This window comes from Mesoplodon densirostris, chromosome 18 (genome assembly GCF_025265405.1).
Source record: "Mesoplodon densirostris isolate mMesDen1 chromosome 18, mMesDen1 primary haplotype, whole genome shotgun sequence".
Classification (NCBI taxonomy): Eukaryota; Metazoa; Chordata; class Mammalia; order Artiodactyla; family Ziphiidae; genus Mesoplodon; species Mesoplodon densirostris.
Window position 1 is genome coordinate 3,085,139 of NC_082678.1, and position 15,812 is coordinate 3,100,950.

Consider the following 15,812-nt stretch of genomic DNA (forward strand, 5'->3'; position numbering starts at 1 on the left):
TAAGCTGGGAGGAGAGGTTTAAGCGAGAGGACTGCAAAAGAGAGGATGGGGCTGTCTGGGCTTCGGGACGCCGGCAGAAGCCGGTTGCGACGGCCTCTGTGGGTTTGCGCCCCCTCCCCCTCCACCATCCTTCTCTTGTTCCGGCCTCCCCCAACTGCCCCCGCGCAGTTCTCTTGCCCGGTGCGGGTATCGGGTATCGGGTATCGGTGGTTTCCCGGCAGCACTGGCACGAGGGGCGGTGGCGCTGAGGGAAGTCCTGGTCTCTGGGGGGCCTGGAATCTCCGCAGAGGCCAGCGAGGGCGAGGCGGCGTCTAGAGAGACACAGAAAGAACAATTCACAGAGAAATACTCATTATCTCCCTTCGGAGATATTTCTGAAATTAAAGGGCTGTGGGTGGAGGCACCCACATCGAGGGAGACCTCCCAGGAAGCGTGCCTGAAAATGCCCAGGTCTTTCGCCACTCCCGCAGGAGGCAGCCTCGCTCTGCAGGGAGACAATTTTGTGGTTTTTAAGGCGGTAGGTTACAGCGTGTTGATTTCTGTGCAATGTCGGTTCTATTACTTGTGTTTTATTGGTATGGATTTCGGTGGAGGAGAAAATTGCCGTGTGTGTCTTGATGTGGAAACATTTCAAACTTTCCTAGATCCAAATGTGGTGATTGTGAAGAAGCTGTTTAACACGTTGTTTTAGGCATGTAAACAAAAGAGAGAATCAAAAACAAAAAAGAGAAGAATAAAATTAAAGGAAAATCCCATTAGGGGACCTGATGGTGTCCGGACCAGAAAGCTGCCTGGCACTGAGCTCAGACAGCTAATCCTGTCCCTCCGGCGCCTGATTTCATTCCCCAGCCAGGCCTCCGGGGGCGGGGGTAGGGGGGAGAAGAACCGCTGGTGGGGTTGAAAAAGGCACAAGTCGCTAGGTTAGGACTTAAAAATAGAGAGGGCTTCTGGGGAAGCTGCCAGACGACAGATAAGGGACTTAGGGCGCGGAGGGCAGGAGAGACTGTGATTTAGTTGGGTTTGCAGGAATAGGTGATTGCCTTCCTCTTTTTAAAGACCAGATGCAGAGCATTCAGCCTCGGGCCTCTGGTTGCCCAGGGATTTGGGGGTCTGGATGTGTGTAGGGGGATATTGGCCCTCTCAATCCTGAGCTTGAGAAGAGAGAAGCAGCCACTTGTGGCGCTGGAGGGGGGCCCCTGGAGGCACAGGTAGATGCCCTCGAAGCAGGCCCGGAATGGGTGCCTGAAGGGACTCCTCGACTGCGTAGCGAGAGAAGTTCTCGGCCAGCACCCACGGCACTAAGAGCCTATTCTCAAAGAAAAAATTCCCCAAACCCACCCAGACTAAAGGTCTTTTTCTCCTGTAGTCTTGGCGGGGTATAAATCATCCCTTAGTTTGCTCTGACCCAAATTATGCGGTTTGCTGCCATCTACCGTCCGTTTGGAGACATGCGGCTTCGGCACCGAATGCCCCGCGACACTGCCTGAACTATGCCCGACGACTGGAGCCCCCGCCGCTCTGGTTCGGCGGGATTCTGGGGACGTCGGCCCAGATTGACGCTTTCCGCTGGATCTTGGTTCCCGCCTGCCCGCGTGTGAATTGGAGAACAAGCGTCCCCTCCCCCCTGTCAGCCTCATCCCAGCTCCAAACCTGGCGGCTGGCTGAGGGAAGCGGCTTATTCTAGGGCATATTTTAAAAGGACTAATACTTCATCCCGCGGGCAGGGGGCCCTGAATCAAAGGACTGGGGGATCAGAGTCGAGAGCCCTCTCCCTGCTATACCCCTCCAAGCTCAAGAGGGGATCACCAGGGCCGCTAGGGAGATCCGAGGCCAAGGCTGTTCAAGGTTTATTTGGTTTTCTTTTCGGCTAAGGGAGGGGTCCCGCAGGGGAGGCGCTGGCCCGGGCAGTTCCACTCGGTTGTCAAAAGACAAACCGAGTCTGTGTTCTCCGGGTTTGGTGGTGGGTCTTGACAGTTTCTTGGCCATTTGAGTCTGTGGTGAAGGAATTGAGCCGAGTTTTCTGGAAACTGTTGGTGTCTTGCAAGTGAGTGTGGGTCACCTTCCCTATTCCCGATCATTTCAAGCGAAATCAACACAAATATGATTTGGGAAAAAACGGGGAGTGGGAGTGGGGATCAATCAGTAAGGAACCCAGCCATTGTAATTTCCGTTCCTGCCGGACCCTTCATACCCACTTAAGCCGACTACTTTCCCAGAAGCGGGTGGCGAGGGCGGGGGTACGCGCCGCTGCCGCCGAGTTTCAATATTGGCCCCTGTTTCACGGGTTACTGATTAGCTCGGGCTTTCAAGCCGCAGGAGGAAGCTCTGGCCGCTCCTTTCAAGGTGCTGTGGGCCCAGTTCCTGGGCGGGGGCTCCAGGAAATTGCCTACGGTGCCAGGCAGGCCGAGGTGTTACTAGGGTCTGGCCCGGAGCTGCCGAGGTCGAGGGCCCCAGCGGTACTGGGGGCAAACGCGGGGGCTGCGGCCCGGAGCCTTTGGCGCCTCGCGAGTCTGGGCCGCAGGAGCAGCCCTTTCAGCTCTTCAGCAGAGAGTGACTTTCTGGCGGCTAGAAGGCCCGGCCCAGTGCCGGAGGCCCCGAGGGAGCGCTCTCTGAAGGTTTTGGGCCCCTCGGAGGTTTTTTTCTTGTGGACAATCCGAAGGACAGATGGGGAGGGTAAGGCGGCTGGTATAGAGGACTGAAACCCTTAAGGGCTCTTAGGGTGCCCAAGGACCTGGGGAGAGGGAGCTGAGCGGCCACTGCTCCCCGCTCCATCAGAGAAGATGCCGTTCATTTGCATAATGGAAATGTCTTTGTACTGTGCTTTAGACCGGCCAATTTTAAGGCAATGTTCTCTCTGAACAGCTCTCAAAGAGTGGGAGAGGCCACACTGCTCCCTCTGGGAACATTTGTGTTCCCCAAAACCACAGAATCACAGAGTCTAGGGGAAGAACTGGGTTGAGATGTTTGAATTCACCCCACCCCAGTCACAGTTGGGAGTGGGGTGGGGGAAGGTGCCCACAGTCCTAAGAGCTGGGGGTGGGGGGAGCTTTGCAGCTGAGAGGAAGTGGGAAGCCTGGACAATGTCTCAATCCCCTCCCCTCCACACACCTACTGGCAAATATCCTCCCTGAGATTACCGGTGCAGGAGAATTTTACTCCAGAGCTGAACACAGCTTAGACTTTTCCCTGGGAGCTGGAATGTGTGTACGTCCACAGGACCACAGGGTCACAGCTCAGAAAATTACAATTATAAATCCTGCCTGTGGGATTTCTATGCAACCCTTCTGTCGTGTACTCAAGACTTAGTACACATTTATATCCACCTCTCCACACACACACTTCCTCGTTGAGCAGGGGGAGACACCCCAGACCTGCCGATGGCTGTGCCCACTGTGTATTTACATATTCCCCCTTGGAGACAGACAGACGGCAGTGGACCGAACCACAGACAGATTCATAGAGATCTGGCTCCAGAAGCCAGGCGGCCTCTGGCCCGGCCCTGCCTGCCTGCTCTTTCTCCCAAACAAACGGATCAGACGAATAAACGCTCATAAATACCTCTGGGCTTAGATAAGAGCGATGAGGCGCTATTTCCTTTCATGCCGGACTCCAGGCGCCCAGGCTCTGCCTTTGCGGCTCCATCTCACGACAGGCAACCTGCAGAGGTGAGGTTAATTTGGGGCTATGACTCTAAGGATAAGGCGATTATCCTCGTGTTTCTATCACAGGGGAAGACTTCCTCCCTCACCAAATCTTATGTTATCCAGGCTTCATGGAAAAGCCCACACCATCCAGTCCTAGATGAGGGCATTGTGGCCAGAGAAGAGGCACAGAGGGCTGAGGCCCAAGGCCCCGCCTCAGTAGCAAGGAGGAGGAAGGTACGCAAGGCACTCTCCCCACCTTGCTCCTCCAGCCCAAATGTTCCCCATTCCTCTCCAGGAGTGGGCCTAACCACAGCTGGATTCGAGCACTTATGACTCTCCATCATTAGGAAGCTTGAGTTTATTTTCGTAAATCTTGACAAAACCCCCTAAAGAGTTGGGCTATGAAGTGGTTGATGGGACAACTGGGAATAGCCACTTAGCCATGAAGTTGCAGCCCAGAAGTTGTCCTGAGTTCAGGGAGCCTTGGAGGCCACTTTGCAAGCAACCAAGTTCCCACCCTTGGTCACCGACTTCAGCCCTCTACCTCTTTTCCTAATGTCTTGTGCCATCTTCAGTGGGTAGAACTGTCTCATAAAAAGGAGCCCAAAGAACAAGTCAGAGAAGGGTCAGCCCAGCCCCTTCACCATCAGGTTTTGTCCCCCACCCTGGCCCATTCCTGGCCCCAGGTCCAAAGGCTGCCACCCTTCATGCCCGGTCTCCACGTGCACATTGGAGTGTTGAAAATACACCATGGCTGAGTCTTCCAGCCTGCCTCCAATGCTCATTTTCCTTAGATGAGAGAGAGAGAGAGTCAGAGATGTACACACTCTCTCACACCAAAGCTTGTAGGCAGCAAGCTGGTGATCCAAACATGAGACGTGGTAGGGATTGTAGAGATGCTGAGAGACAAACAGAAGGCTAGTGAGCATCTGGAGAGGGGATACGGAATGATAGAATGATAGTTGTAAGCTGCCTGCTGCAACCCCAGGAAGACCCAACCCCCCTCCCTCCTTATAAAACTAAACAAAAACCAAGTCTTGAGAAAGGATTAATTTTAAAAAGAACTGCCAGCTTCTGGAGAGAACTGGAAAAGGAGCAAGGGCTCCTCTCTTCCCAGTGGTCTCTGATTGTCTCCAATATCAGGAGGGTTTGAGGACCCAGAACCGGAAGAGGGAACAATTTCTTCCCTGAACCCAGACTTACTGAAACACCTTTGATTCCTAAGAATCTATAGCCCAGTATATTCTAATGTCTTTTGGGGTAGGAGGTGGGGTGGAGGGAGGGTTGCAGGCAGGATAGGGATCAGACAACCTAGGTTGGAGGATGCCTTTCACCCCTCCTCTCCCTATCCCCCTCTTCCCGGTGCCCCTTCCTGTGCCAAGAGCAAGCAGTACATACTAGAACCAGGCAAGATGTCTTGGGCAGCGGCAGCGGTAGCCTTCCCAGAAGCTCCTAGCCTAGCTGCACAGCCAGAGGGAGAAGCTTAGCCTCAGACCCTGCTCCCATTTCCCGGCCTTCTGGGTCCTCTGGGCAGCAGGCTCTGGCCTGTCTCTCAGACCATAAGAGTTGCAGAGAAGCAGGAATAATAAACCCAGGCTTGGAGGAGATGGAGTAGATCTGAGAAACAGGAAAAACGTTTTTCAAAACCTGGGAAGGAGAGGGTTTCTTCTTCTTTGCTTCTCGCTTTCTGAAAACAAATGCTGATCAGTGGAGAACTCTTCTCCCCTTCTACTAGTACAACCCCCGAGAAACCAGCCTTCTCCTTTAGTTCTCTTCTAAGGAGATTGAGATTCAAGATTCAGACATTTACCCACCTTCCCTGGAGGGAATAACCCCTGCCTTGCCAAACCCCAAGCAAAGGAGGGGTTAACTTCTCTGAAAACACAATTAACTTTTTCCTATTCTGCGTGGGGAGGGGAGGGATGTATTTATTTGATCACTGGGGGATGGGGTGGTATCAATCCAAGGGCTCCCTCCTCCCTCAAAGGCACAGACGCCTCTTTCGCAGACCCTGCGTAGGTGGAACAGGACGCGTTGTGCTGTTGGGGAGAGAGAGAGAGAAAGCAGAAGGAGAAGAAGGAGGGGGAAAAAAAGGTTGATAGGTTTGTGCGCGGGTCCCTAGCGCGGGCTGCGCTCCTCCTGGGTGCTATTTGACAATTCCTGCCTCTGCCATTGGTCAGTGTTGGATCAGATGGTTGTATTTCCTTCTGGCCCTCACTGGCACCTCGCCATCCCCCCTCAGCTAAAACCCAATCTCAGATATACTACTAATAGGCGCGGCGCTCGGACTATAAAACACAACAAATCATAAACCCGGCGGAGCAGCAGCGGCCACGCGCGCCTCCCCTCCCAATGAGTTCCTATTTCGTGAACTCCACCTTCCCCGTCACTCTGGCCAGCGGGCAGGAGTCCTTCCTGGGCCAGCTCCCGCTCTACTCGTCGGGCTATGCGGACCCGCTGAGGCACTACCCCACGCCCTACGGGCCCGGGCCCGGGCAGGACAAGGGCTTTGCAGCTTCCTCCTATTACCCGCCGGCCGGCAGCGGCTACGGCCGGGCGGCGCCCTGCGACTACGGGCCGGCGCCGGCCTTCTACCGCGAGAAGGAGTCGGCCTGCGCGCTTTCGGGTGCCGACGAGCCGCCCCCGTTCCACCCGGAGCCGCGGAAGTCCGACTGCGCGCAGGACAAGAGCGTGTTCGGCGAGACGGAGGAGCAGAAGTGCTCCACCCCGGTCTACCCCTGGATGCAGCGGATGAATTCATGCAACAGTGAGTGAGACTTGCTGCGGCCGCCGCGACCCCCACGGGCCCCCCTCCCGGAGACAGAGCTAGAGAGCACCCCCTTCTCCTCCAGAGAGAGCGTCTCGGGTCGGAGCTTAGGGAAGACCGGGCGCCTGCACCGGTCTCCCGCGCTGCCCTCCCGCCCTCAGGAGTTGCAAAGTTTGCAAAGTCCCAGATGCACTCCGAGTCAGGGGGAACGAGTGGGTTCTCCCGGAGCGCCAGGCCGCAGCCGGGATTCTGGGTCAGGGAGGCGGGCAGGGGCCGCAGTCACTGGCTGGGCTCTCCCTGTCGCCCCCAGCTCTGGTCCGATCCCCCACCCCAAGACTGTTCATTAAAAACGGAGTGCGTCATGGGAAGAGGGGCGGCGTGACGCTGGCGAGGGAGGGTTGAGTCTGTCCCGGACTGGTTTTCCCTGGGGGTCGGGGGCTGGGGAAAGATGAGGCACCAGGAAAGGGGTGGTAGTCAGAGGAGGGAGGGAGAATAAGGAGAAGAAAGAGAGGGAGCGGGCGGAGGGGAACAGAAGGAGAAGCAGGCGCCGGGATCTCAGGTTGGATTATTTGTCGGCCTTAAGTCCCCAGTTGATGTCCATTAACGGGACACGAAAGTGAGGAGCCCTTAATGCCGCTTACGGATCGATCTACGTCATTACGGATTAAGGGCCGGAATCTATCACAGGATGGCGGGGGGGAGCCAGATGGATGGAAAGAAAAGATGCGGCCGGGAAGAGACACACCTGGCCAGTGCTTTCCCAGCCCCTCCCCCTAGGCTCAGGTGGGATTTAAAACTGCTCCTCCCATCCCCCCACCAAGAATCTAGACAGAAGACATAAGCCTAGGAGACCTGGAGGGAATCTGGAGGGGGCGCTGGAGGAGTGAGGAAGGGAGGGGGCAGGGAAACAGGGAGAGTGGAGGGCATCCCGGGACCGGCTAGAGTCCCCGTTCGAGGGTCGAATGGGGGAGGGGGGCTGTGGCCCTGGTGACCCCAGGCCTCAGCATCTCCTCTCTGCGTAACAGGTTCCTCCTTTGGGCCCAGTGGCCGGCGAGGCCGCCAGACCTACACGCGCTACCAGACGCTGGAGCTGGAGAAGGAGTTTCACTACAATCGCTACCTGACGCGGCGGCGGCGCATCGAGATCGCGCACGCCCTGTGCCTGACGGAAAGGCAGATCAAGATCTGGTTCCAGAACCGGCGCATGAAGTGGAAAAAGGAGAGCAAACTGCTCAGCGCGTCTCAGCTCAGTGCCGAGGAGGAAGAAGAAAAACCAGCCGAATGAAGGCGCTGGAAGGGGGCGGGGGGACGCGAAGGGAGAGGCCTTTGGGGAGCCGAGGGCATCGGAGAGCCCCGAGAAGGCTCTGCGGGCGGGGGAGCCTGGGGACCTGCTCTCCAGCGCGCGACTGGCAGGGCCACTGCTCTCCGGGACGCCCCCGCCCACAGAGCTCTCGCTGGGCGCTGGGAGGCCGCGCTGCCTGAGCCCAGCCAGCACCCCAGCGCCCCCTCCATCCCCGTGGAACCTCCTCAGCCCAAAGAGGCTCCCCCGTGAGAACTGAGGGCCGGACTCACTTGATGTTTCCTGGAAGCAGAGCAAAATGCTCTTGTCCGTGTCGCGTCTCATTTCGTCCATGTCCCCCGTGCACGGTTCAATGGTAGATTCGCAGTCCCCTCGGCGGGGGCCTCGAAGACTCCCTGACCCCAGACCTCTCTCCCAGCCCCTCCCCAAAGCCACTGGAAGGAGCACATACTACCTAGAAGTAAGAAGAGGAGCCTCAGAAGAAAACAAAGTTCTATTTTATTAATTTTCTATGTGTTGTGTTTGTAGTCTTGTCTTAGCTCTGGACGTGAAATACTTCGGTAATAATATTAATATTATTAATAATGATAATAATAATAATAAAGACGTAAAACCTCGCTGCTGGGTCACCTCTGCTCCTCCTCTGCCACTCCCCCACCCCCACCGCCACCCCTGCGTCCCCGTGCCGGAAACTCCGCAGCAGAGGCAGGAGCCCTGGTCGGCCCCAGAGGGCCAGACGCGGCTCGGAAGTTACAGTTGCGATAAAGGCTGCAGCGGTTCGGCCCAGGCTCCAGCGCCTCGCCTCGCCGGTGCTGAGGCTCACAACAGCCTCTCCTGGTGCGGAATTGGGGGACGGAGAAGGGCCGTTTCCCTCTTAGTCTCTAGCATTTCCTCGTTTGTCCGTGGCACGAGGGACGCCACCGAGGCCCTCTAGCCCGGAGCTCTTGCAGAGACTGAGCCAGGCGGGTCTCAGTGCCTCAGCAGCGCTGTCCTGTCCGCAGGATCCCCAAGGCCCGTGGTCTTTGGCCTGCCCACATGGCCTGGTCTCCGCCGGCCTTGGCCCTCGGCTCCTGGCCTAAATTGGGGCCACCGGGTATCTATCTCTTTGCCCTCAGCTGAAGGCTCCCGGCACCCGTTCCTGCCTCAAGTAGTAGCTCAGCGACAAGTAGGGGAATGTGAAGCCGCCGGCAGGCGCCGGGCGAAGCGCAAGACTTTCCCCTGCTCTTTGGAGACCTGAGGGCAGGAGGCCAGGTGATGGGGCGGTTCGGTCTCATCCCATCAACCAAACCCCGACCCATTCTCTCCCCACCCCCACCCTCACCCTCGCCCAGGAGAAAAGCTGCGGAGACTGTTTTCCTTTCTTCCTCCTCCCTCTCTCTCCCTTTTTTATTTTTAAAGAAAATAGCCGCCTGGCAGAAGGGGCCCAGCTGTGGCGGTCTTTGGCCGCCCAGCGCGCTCAGCAAGGGGCCGCGGGTCCTCGGAACCCTTTTCCAGGGAAGGAGTGGGCCGCTGGGCAAATTCTGAAACTACCCAGACGCCAGCAAGGGGTCTCAAGTGGGGCATCCCAAGGCAATAGCGGGCAGCTGGTGAGAAGGCGAAAGGATTCTGCCTTGGTCCCGAACTCTCAGGACCATGTTTACACGCAAACCCCAGCCCCGACGCGGTCGCCTCCACCGTGTTTCTCGCAACTGGGCCACTTAGCCCCAGCCGGCCTCTTCCTTTGGGGTCCCCGTCTTGCTCTGCCCTTCTTCCGTCCGGGGCTAAGGATGAGGAAGAGGTCAGGAGGAGGATTTCCAACTTCTGAGGGAACAAGGAGAAGCGAAGGCTTCTCCTTCGAACCCTCAGCTTAGCCTTACCGGCTCGGCCTGGATGCTGTGGATGGGCCACTGCATCCCGGTCAGGAAGCAGGCCAGGCTGAGCTCACAGGGGAAAGCCTTTGCAATCATTGTTTTTCACACACATCTTCCAACCTCTCCCGCATTTCCGTCCCCAACTCGGAGACTTGCAAAGCCCGATTAAGGGAAGAGCAACTCAATCTTTGGTCATCTTATCCAGAGTTGTTATAATAATAATAATAATAATAATGACAGGAAGAAGGACCGATGGACAGACGAACTCCACTCCCGAGAAAGCGGGTAAAGGCCCGATCGGGTTTCTCCTCTAAAAGATTCAACCCTGTGGGTGAGCCTAGGCCGGGTTTCTTTCGAGCCCCGCGGTTGCACGGAGCCGGCAAGGAGGCAGCTGTCGCCGCCATGGCGGTCTGCGGCCCGCGCTCCCGCCGTTCGCCGGGAGGTGGCGCGCTCTGCTCAGAGGCCGCCGCCAACCTTCTCCCTGTTTCTCCCCCTTCTCCTTTTTCCCCCTCTCTCGGAGGCTCGCATTGAATCGGCCCTAACGATTCTCGGATCGTCATTATTTGTAACCATAGAGCATGAATTACCTCTTGAGGTCATCAGCGAGAATTTACGACTGGTCAACAAAAGCACGTGATTCCCTAACGCCCCCCCATCCCCCTTCCACCCCCCCCATATTTGGCCGCATACATAGCAAAACGAAGTACAGTGCATCGCTATAATTCATTAATACATCATAAATCGTGAAGCACAGGGTTATAACGACCACGATCCACAAATCAAGCCCTCCAAAATCACCCAAATGAGCTCGTACTTTGTAAACTCCTTCTCGGGGCGTTATCCAAATGGCCCGGACTATCAGTTGCTAAATTATGGCAGTGGCAGCTCTCTGAGCGGCTCTTACAGGGATCCCGCTGCCATGCACACCGGCTCTTACGGCTACAATTACAATGGGATGGACCTCAGCGTCAACCGCTCCTCGGCCTCCTCCAGCCACTTTGGGGCGGTGGGAGAGAGCTCGCGCGCCTTCCCTGCGCCCTCCCAGGAGCCCCGCTTCAGGCAAGCGGCGTCGAGCTGCTCCCTGTCCTCGCCCGAGTCCCTGCCCTGCACCAACGGCGACAGCCACGGCGCCAAGCCCTCTGCTTCGTCCCCCTCCGACCAGGCGACCCCGGCCAGCTCCAGCGCCAATTTCACCGAAATAGACGAGGCCAGCGTGTCCTCGGAGCCCGAGGAAGCGGCGAGCCAGCTAAGCAGCCCAAGCCTAGCTCGGGCGCAGCCAGAGCCCATGGCCACCTCCACAGCCGCGCCCGAGGGGCAGACTCCGCAGATATTCCCCTGGATGAGGAAGCTTCACATCAGCCATGGTAATTCTCGCTCTCGCTCCCCTTTTTGTCTTCTCGGCTTTCCTTCTCCGCGTTTGGTGGGGGGGGCGGCGAGGAGAACTTGGCTTTTCCTCAAATATAGATTTCTTCCCTCCAGAGGGGGAGAAGTCTCTAAGAGGGTCCTCACAGCTCAGCTCGGGGGGACAGAGTCAAAGAAGGTCTTTAGCGGGGGTTTGGGGAGGAGTATTTTTAATAATTTGTTCCCAGATTCGCCTTAGGTTTTATTTGCCCAGCTTGAACTAGCTTTAGGATGAAGGGTGAGGTTTATGTAACGTGGGGAAGGGTCCTGCTTTGCCCCCGAAATTTTGAGACTGTTTCTAGCAGAGGAGGGGCGAGCAGTAAAACGAGCCTTCCAGGGCAAAAGTGCAACCGTTCTCCTCCCTCCCGGGGTGAGCGACCGCCTGAGTCCAGCGAAGGGTGAGGCACAGGGAAGGAGCAAGAGACAAAGCCGGGCGCATTCACTGCCAGCAGAAGTGGGGGCTGCAGGAGAAAGGGGTGCAGAAAGCGAGCTCAGATGCGGGCATCTGGAGTGGGGAGAATTGGAGCTGCGGTGAGCTGGGTGCCGGGGACGCCTGGGTCCTGCTCCACGCCCCCCTCCCACCCAGGGCCCCCTCCCTTAACCGGAATAACGTTGCCTCGCTGCTCTCTCTGCTCCAGATATGACCGGGCCGGACGGGAAAAGGGCCCGGACCGCTTATACCCGCTACCAGACCCTGGAGCTGGAGAAGGAGTTCCACTTCAACCGCTACCTGACGCGGCGGCGGCGCATCGAGATCGCCCACGCGCTCTGCCTGTCCGAGCGCCAGATCAAGATCTGGTTCCAGAACCGGCGCATGAAGTGGAAGAAAGACAACAAACTGAAAAGTATGAGCCTGGCTACAGCCGGCAGCGCCTTCCAGCCCTGAGCCCGCCGGGAGGAGCCCCGGGCGGCCCAAGAGCCCGTGCTGCTCCCAGCCCCGGCCCCTCCAAGCCTCCCCGCGCTGCCGCTGCCCGCTGGGGACCGGTTCCCACGAGCCTGCCTCGCCCGGGCCTTGTGCTACGATTTTTCGTTTGGTCTTAAGTCTTCCTGTGGCTCCCTCTCTCTTGGACTGGTTAATCTTGTTATTATTGTAATAATAATGATAATTATTATTTTCCCACCATGCTCCCCACTCCCCTCTGCTCACCCCAGATCCGCCAGTGTTTCTGAACGTTCGTGTCTGTGGTTGCACTCCTTCCCCCAGGAAAAAAAGAAACTCGCATGTTTAATGTGAACTTTCCCCTCCCCATCTGTGCTCTGCTAACTTATTGATAAAAGGATGATCGCTGTGTTTTGAGTTTCAGCTAGAAACTTCTCTAAAAAGGGCAGCAGTTGAGGTCCGATAGTGCCGCAGCACCGGGCCCAGCTGAGCTGGCCTCGGAGACCGGAGTCCATGACTGTGTCTCCGTCCACCTTCCTCTTCCTCCCCCCTCCCCACTCCCAGGACCAAGTCTCCCAAGACTTGGTGCTGGGGTGGGAGGGGGCTGGGGGGGACCAAAGGGGTGATGTCGAGAAGAGGGCCGGTAAATACTGAGATTTAAGTTCCTGCCGCCTGGGTAGGCCCCACAAGGCCTGGTCTTGGAGCATCCGGAAACAAAAATAACGCTCAGTGTAAAATGTCTTGTGTATTTCTCTGTGAATCCATGGGTCTGGCATAGAGGGCCCAAACCTTGTAAATATGGGGATAGTCTGGGTCAGACCTATCCTCTCCTCCCTACCCATTTCACGTCCAAGACCATTTGTAGTGAGCGAGTGGATGCTGTGCTACATGTGAAATCTGTCTTTGCCGGGCGGGCCTGTCTCAGTGATTCGCTTTTGGTATTTGTTTGTAGCTTTCCTTGAAGTCAAATAAATGTTTCCCCTCCTCCACTGCCCTTCCACTTGTCTTTTCTCCGGGGCCTGCCTTTCCCATCACCGGGCACACCCTAGACCATTCTTGATAGATCTGGGGTGTAGAGAAGGGAAAGCAGGATGCTCACCAGCAGCCCCTCTCAACCACCTATGTCTCTGCTTGGTCAGCGGTACTTGGGCCAGGGGACAGGCTTTCATGCCTGGGGGACTGAGAGACCCAGAAACCCCACATGAGCCTGGGGCAAGGGGCAAGGCTGGGGCAAAAAGCAAGCCTTTGCTGAGCTGGACTCCACCCTGGCCTTCCGCCAGCTGGCCAAAAAGTCTCTGGAAACCTCTTAGAAAGTAATCTGGGCCTAAGTCCTGAGCAGGAGGCTCCTGGCCGTTTGGCGGTGATACAGGCCTGCCCAGCGCCACTGTCCCCTGGTCCAAATCCCAGCTCAGCTCTGCCACCCACTAAGGCCCCCCCTAAAAAAATCAGCTCAATTTCAAAGGTTTTCTCTCACCCTCAGTCTTCCCTACACTTATGAAGGGCTTCCTCTCTCCAGGGACCCAACTGACCTGCCCTCTTGATTAGGAGCTGGGGTCCCTCCTGGAAGACCCTTGGTTCCCCCATCAACTGGACTGGCTCAGGGCCAGGGGCCAGTCCTCCTCCATCCAAGTCAGCCTCCACCCTGAGCACAAGAGTCAAGTCTGGACACTTACCCGGTCAATCCCTTCCAGCTTGGCCCAACTTCTTACAGGACTTGTGGGGGGAGGGGGAGCTGGTGAGGAGGCAGCTGAGGGTCTTGGTGGCTCTACTGGGCCTTCCTTCCCCCTTCCCCCTTGACTTTGTCCCCCTTTGCCCATAGCAAACTATCCCAAAAGTCGCTATGACATTTAGATGTCAAATGGATAGGGGTTTTATCTTGAAGTTAGATCGTAAAAATCGCGGAGAAGTCAGACAGATACCCCTCACTGGCTCGAGAAAGTCACGTGAGGTCCATAAAGTTAGTTTTATGGTTTTGGGGAGTTGACACCGCGCGGTATATTTCACATTCTCCAGAATGTTAAGTGACACTTTAACTGCTCGCAGTGGTGGGGAAGGGGGCAGAGGTGGGTGAGCGCTCTCCCAGCCCAGAAGGCGGTGGTACGGCAGCAGCCCAGGCCCAGCTCTCCCACAGTAAGTCGCTTCCAGTTTCTGCTTTACCCCTCGCAATTGTGGGGCTTGGCACTGGGGGAAGGAAATCTTGCCTCCGGCAGGACTGTGGGGTGATAGGTGGGGGAAATTTAGCCTGGTTTTGCACCAACTTCTGACCAGCTGGGTGTCTGAAGAGGGGCGCTCGGGTCCGTTCAATAAGGCCTTTGCAGTCCGGGGTGCCTGGTTTTATTTGCCGGAGTGTCTGAGTCTTTGTGGGGAAAAAGCTCGCGTGGGTTCCTTCGGTGCCCTTGGAAATTTAGGGGGCAAGAAGGAGGGGTGTTTACTGCTGAAGGGAGGGCCCTGTGTGTTGGGGGGGGGCCACTTCACTACTGGGTATCTTCAGACAGACATCTCCCCACCCCCAGGAAAGGAACTTTATGACATTCATTTGTCAGGGGTGCGTGGGAGCGAGCCGCCGGGCACTTTTATCTGGATACATCTGAGCTGAGAAAAAGTCCGGGGAAGGCTAACGCAGCTGCTGTGGGCTGCCTTGCACTGGGACACTCTCTGGCTTTTAGATCTTTGAACCCGGTGAAAGGGGGTACCCCTGGTTCTCCATGGTCTCATTAGGGCTATCAGAGATGGGAAGCATGGCACCTTTGCACCCAACTTCAGCCTTTTGGTCCCAGGCCAACCTTCTGGCTTGGCTCTATGTAGGGTCCTGAGGTCCAAGCAGGGAGCAGACAGAGGGGGCATTTCCCTCAAATTCCTGGCCAGGAGCAGGGGGAAGGGGAGAGCTTCTTTTTAATCTAGAGGATGTAGGTGTTTAAGTAGATCCCTGGCAATGCCTCCAAAAATAAAACCTGCTGAAGAACACAGAGCCCCAACTGTCAGAAGAATAAAAAGGGACTTAGGAGATGGGAGAGAACATTGGAAAGGTGCTCTTTTCCTCTCCTCTCCGCTCCTTTCTCCTTCTTCTCTCCCTCCCAGAGCCTAGAGACCCCTTTGTTTTGTGGCACCACAAACCAGAAGGATTTTATTCTTTGACTCCCTGGGGCCCGTTATTTTCTAAGGATAAGTCACCCTCCTTCTAAAACCTGGAGGCCTCTCCCTCACCAAACTGGCCTCCCAATTTTAAGACCCATGGGGGGTCAACCACCCTGTCACTCCTGCATTTGCCAGCCCCCCCCCTCTGGATTTACCTCATCAGCTCCCTTTGTCCCTGGAATTGGTCATGTGGCATCTTTAAGGGGCTTCTGATCTTTGGGACAAGGAGAGGGTCACAAGATTCTCCCCATTTCACATTAAAGAACATCTGCACTCTCTCCTAATTTCCTCTCTGTCCTGCAGCTGCTCTCTATTCCCTGAGCTCTGCATTCCCTGCCCAGGCCTGATTTACAGGAGACCTTTCACAGGCTTTGAGTGCAAAGAAGACAGAGAGCTTGGGGTCCTCACCTTACTGTGAAGACACACCTCCCCCGAAACGATGGGGCATTTGTATCCCATGGAAAGGAGACTCTGGTCAGTTCCCAAAGGATATCGAGCACCATTTAAAATACCAATAAATTTTGGAGGCATAACTTCCACAGGCTTCCGCTCTGGACAAGGCAAATGAGTTGAACGAGATGCAAAGGAAGAGTGCAGTGGGCACAGAATCTGACCTGGGGTCTCCTGGGAAACCCCACTCCTATTGTGCCCCTGGTCTCACTCTGATGCCACCAGCCACCCTCTCTCAGAAACCCCAGACCACCAGCCCTGCCACTAAAGATTTTTTGGCCCCCTCCCACATCAGTCCTGCAAACTCTGATATAGAATGTCTGGGGCCAGTGGCCCAGGGACATCTGCTGAGCATATCTAGAGAGATTTTCCGGAGTGGTGAAGA

General features: G+C 56.4%; 2 protein-coding genes across 2 annotated transcripts; both read left to right on the top strand.

Annotated features, from left to right (window-relative positions):
* Positions 1 to 5,934: 5,934 nt before the first annotated feature.
* On the top strand, positions 5,935 to 8,268 carry HOXB6 (homeobox B6). The gene is made up of 2 exons (XM_060080689.1): positions 5,935 to 6,411; positions 7,437 to 8,268. The coding sequence occupies exons 1-2, from the start codon at positions 5,997 to 5,999 to the stop codon at positions 7,694 to 7,696; spliced, it is 675 nt and encodes a 224-aa protein (XP_059936672.1). The 5' UTR covers positions 5,935 to 5,996; the 3' UTR covers positions 7,697 to 8,268.
* A 2,095-nt stretch (positions 8,269 to 10,363) lies between these two features.
* Positions 10,364 to 11,848, top strand: HOXB5 (homeobox B5). Its single transcript, XM_060080852.1, has 2 exons — positions 10,364 to 10,925; positions 11,601 to 11,848. Exons 1-2 carry the CDS (start codon positions 10,364 to 10,366, stop codon positions 11,846 to 11,848), a joined length of 810 nt encoding a protein of 269 aa, XP_059936835.1.
* The last annotated feature ends 3,964 nt before the right edge of the window (positions 11,849 to 15,812 follow it).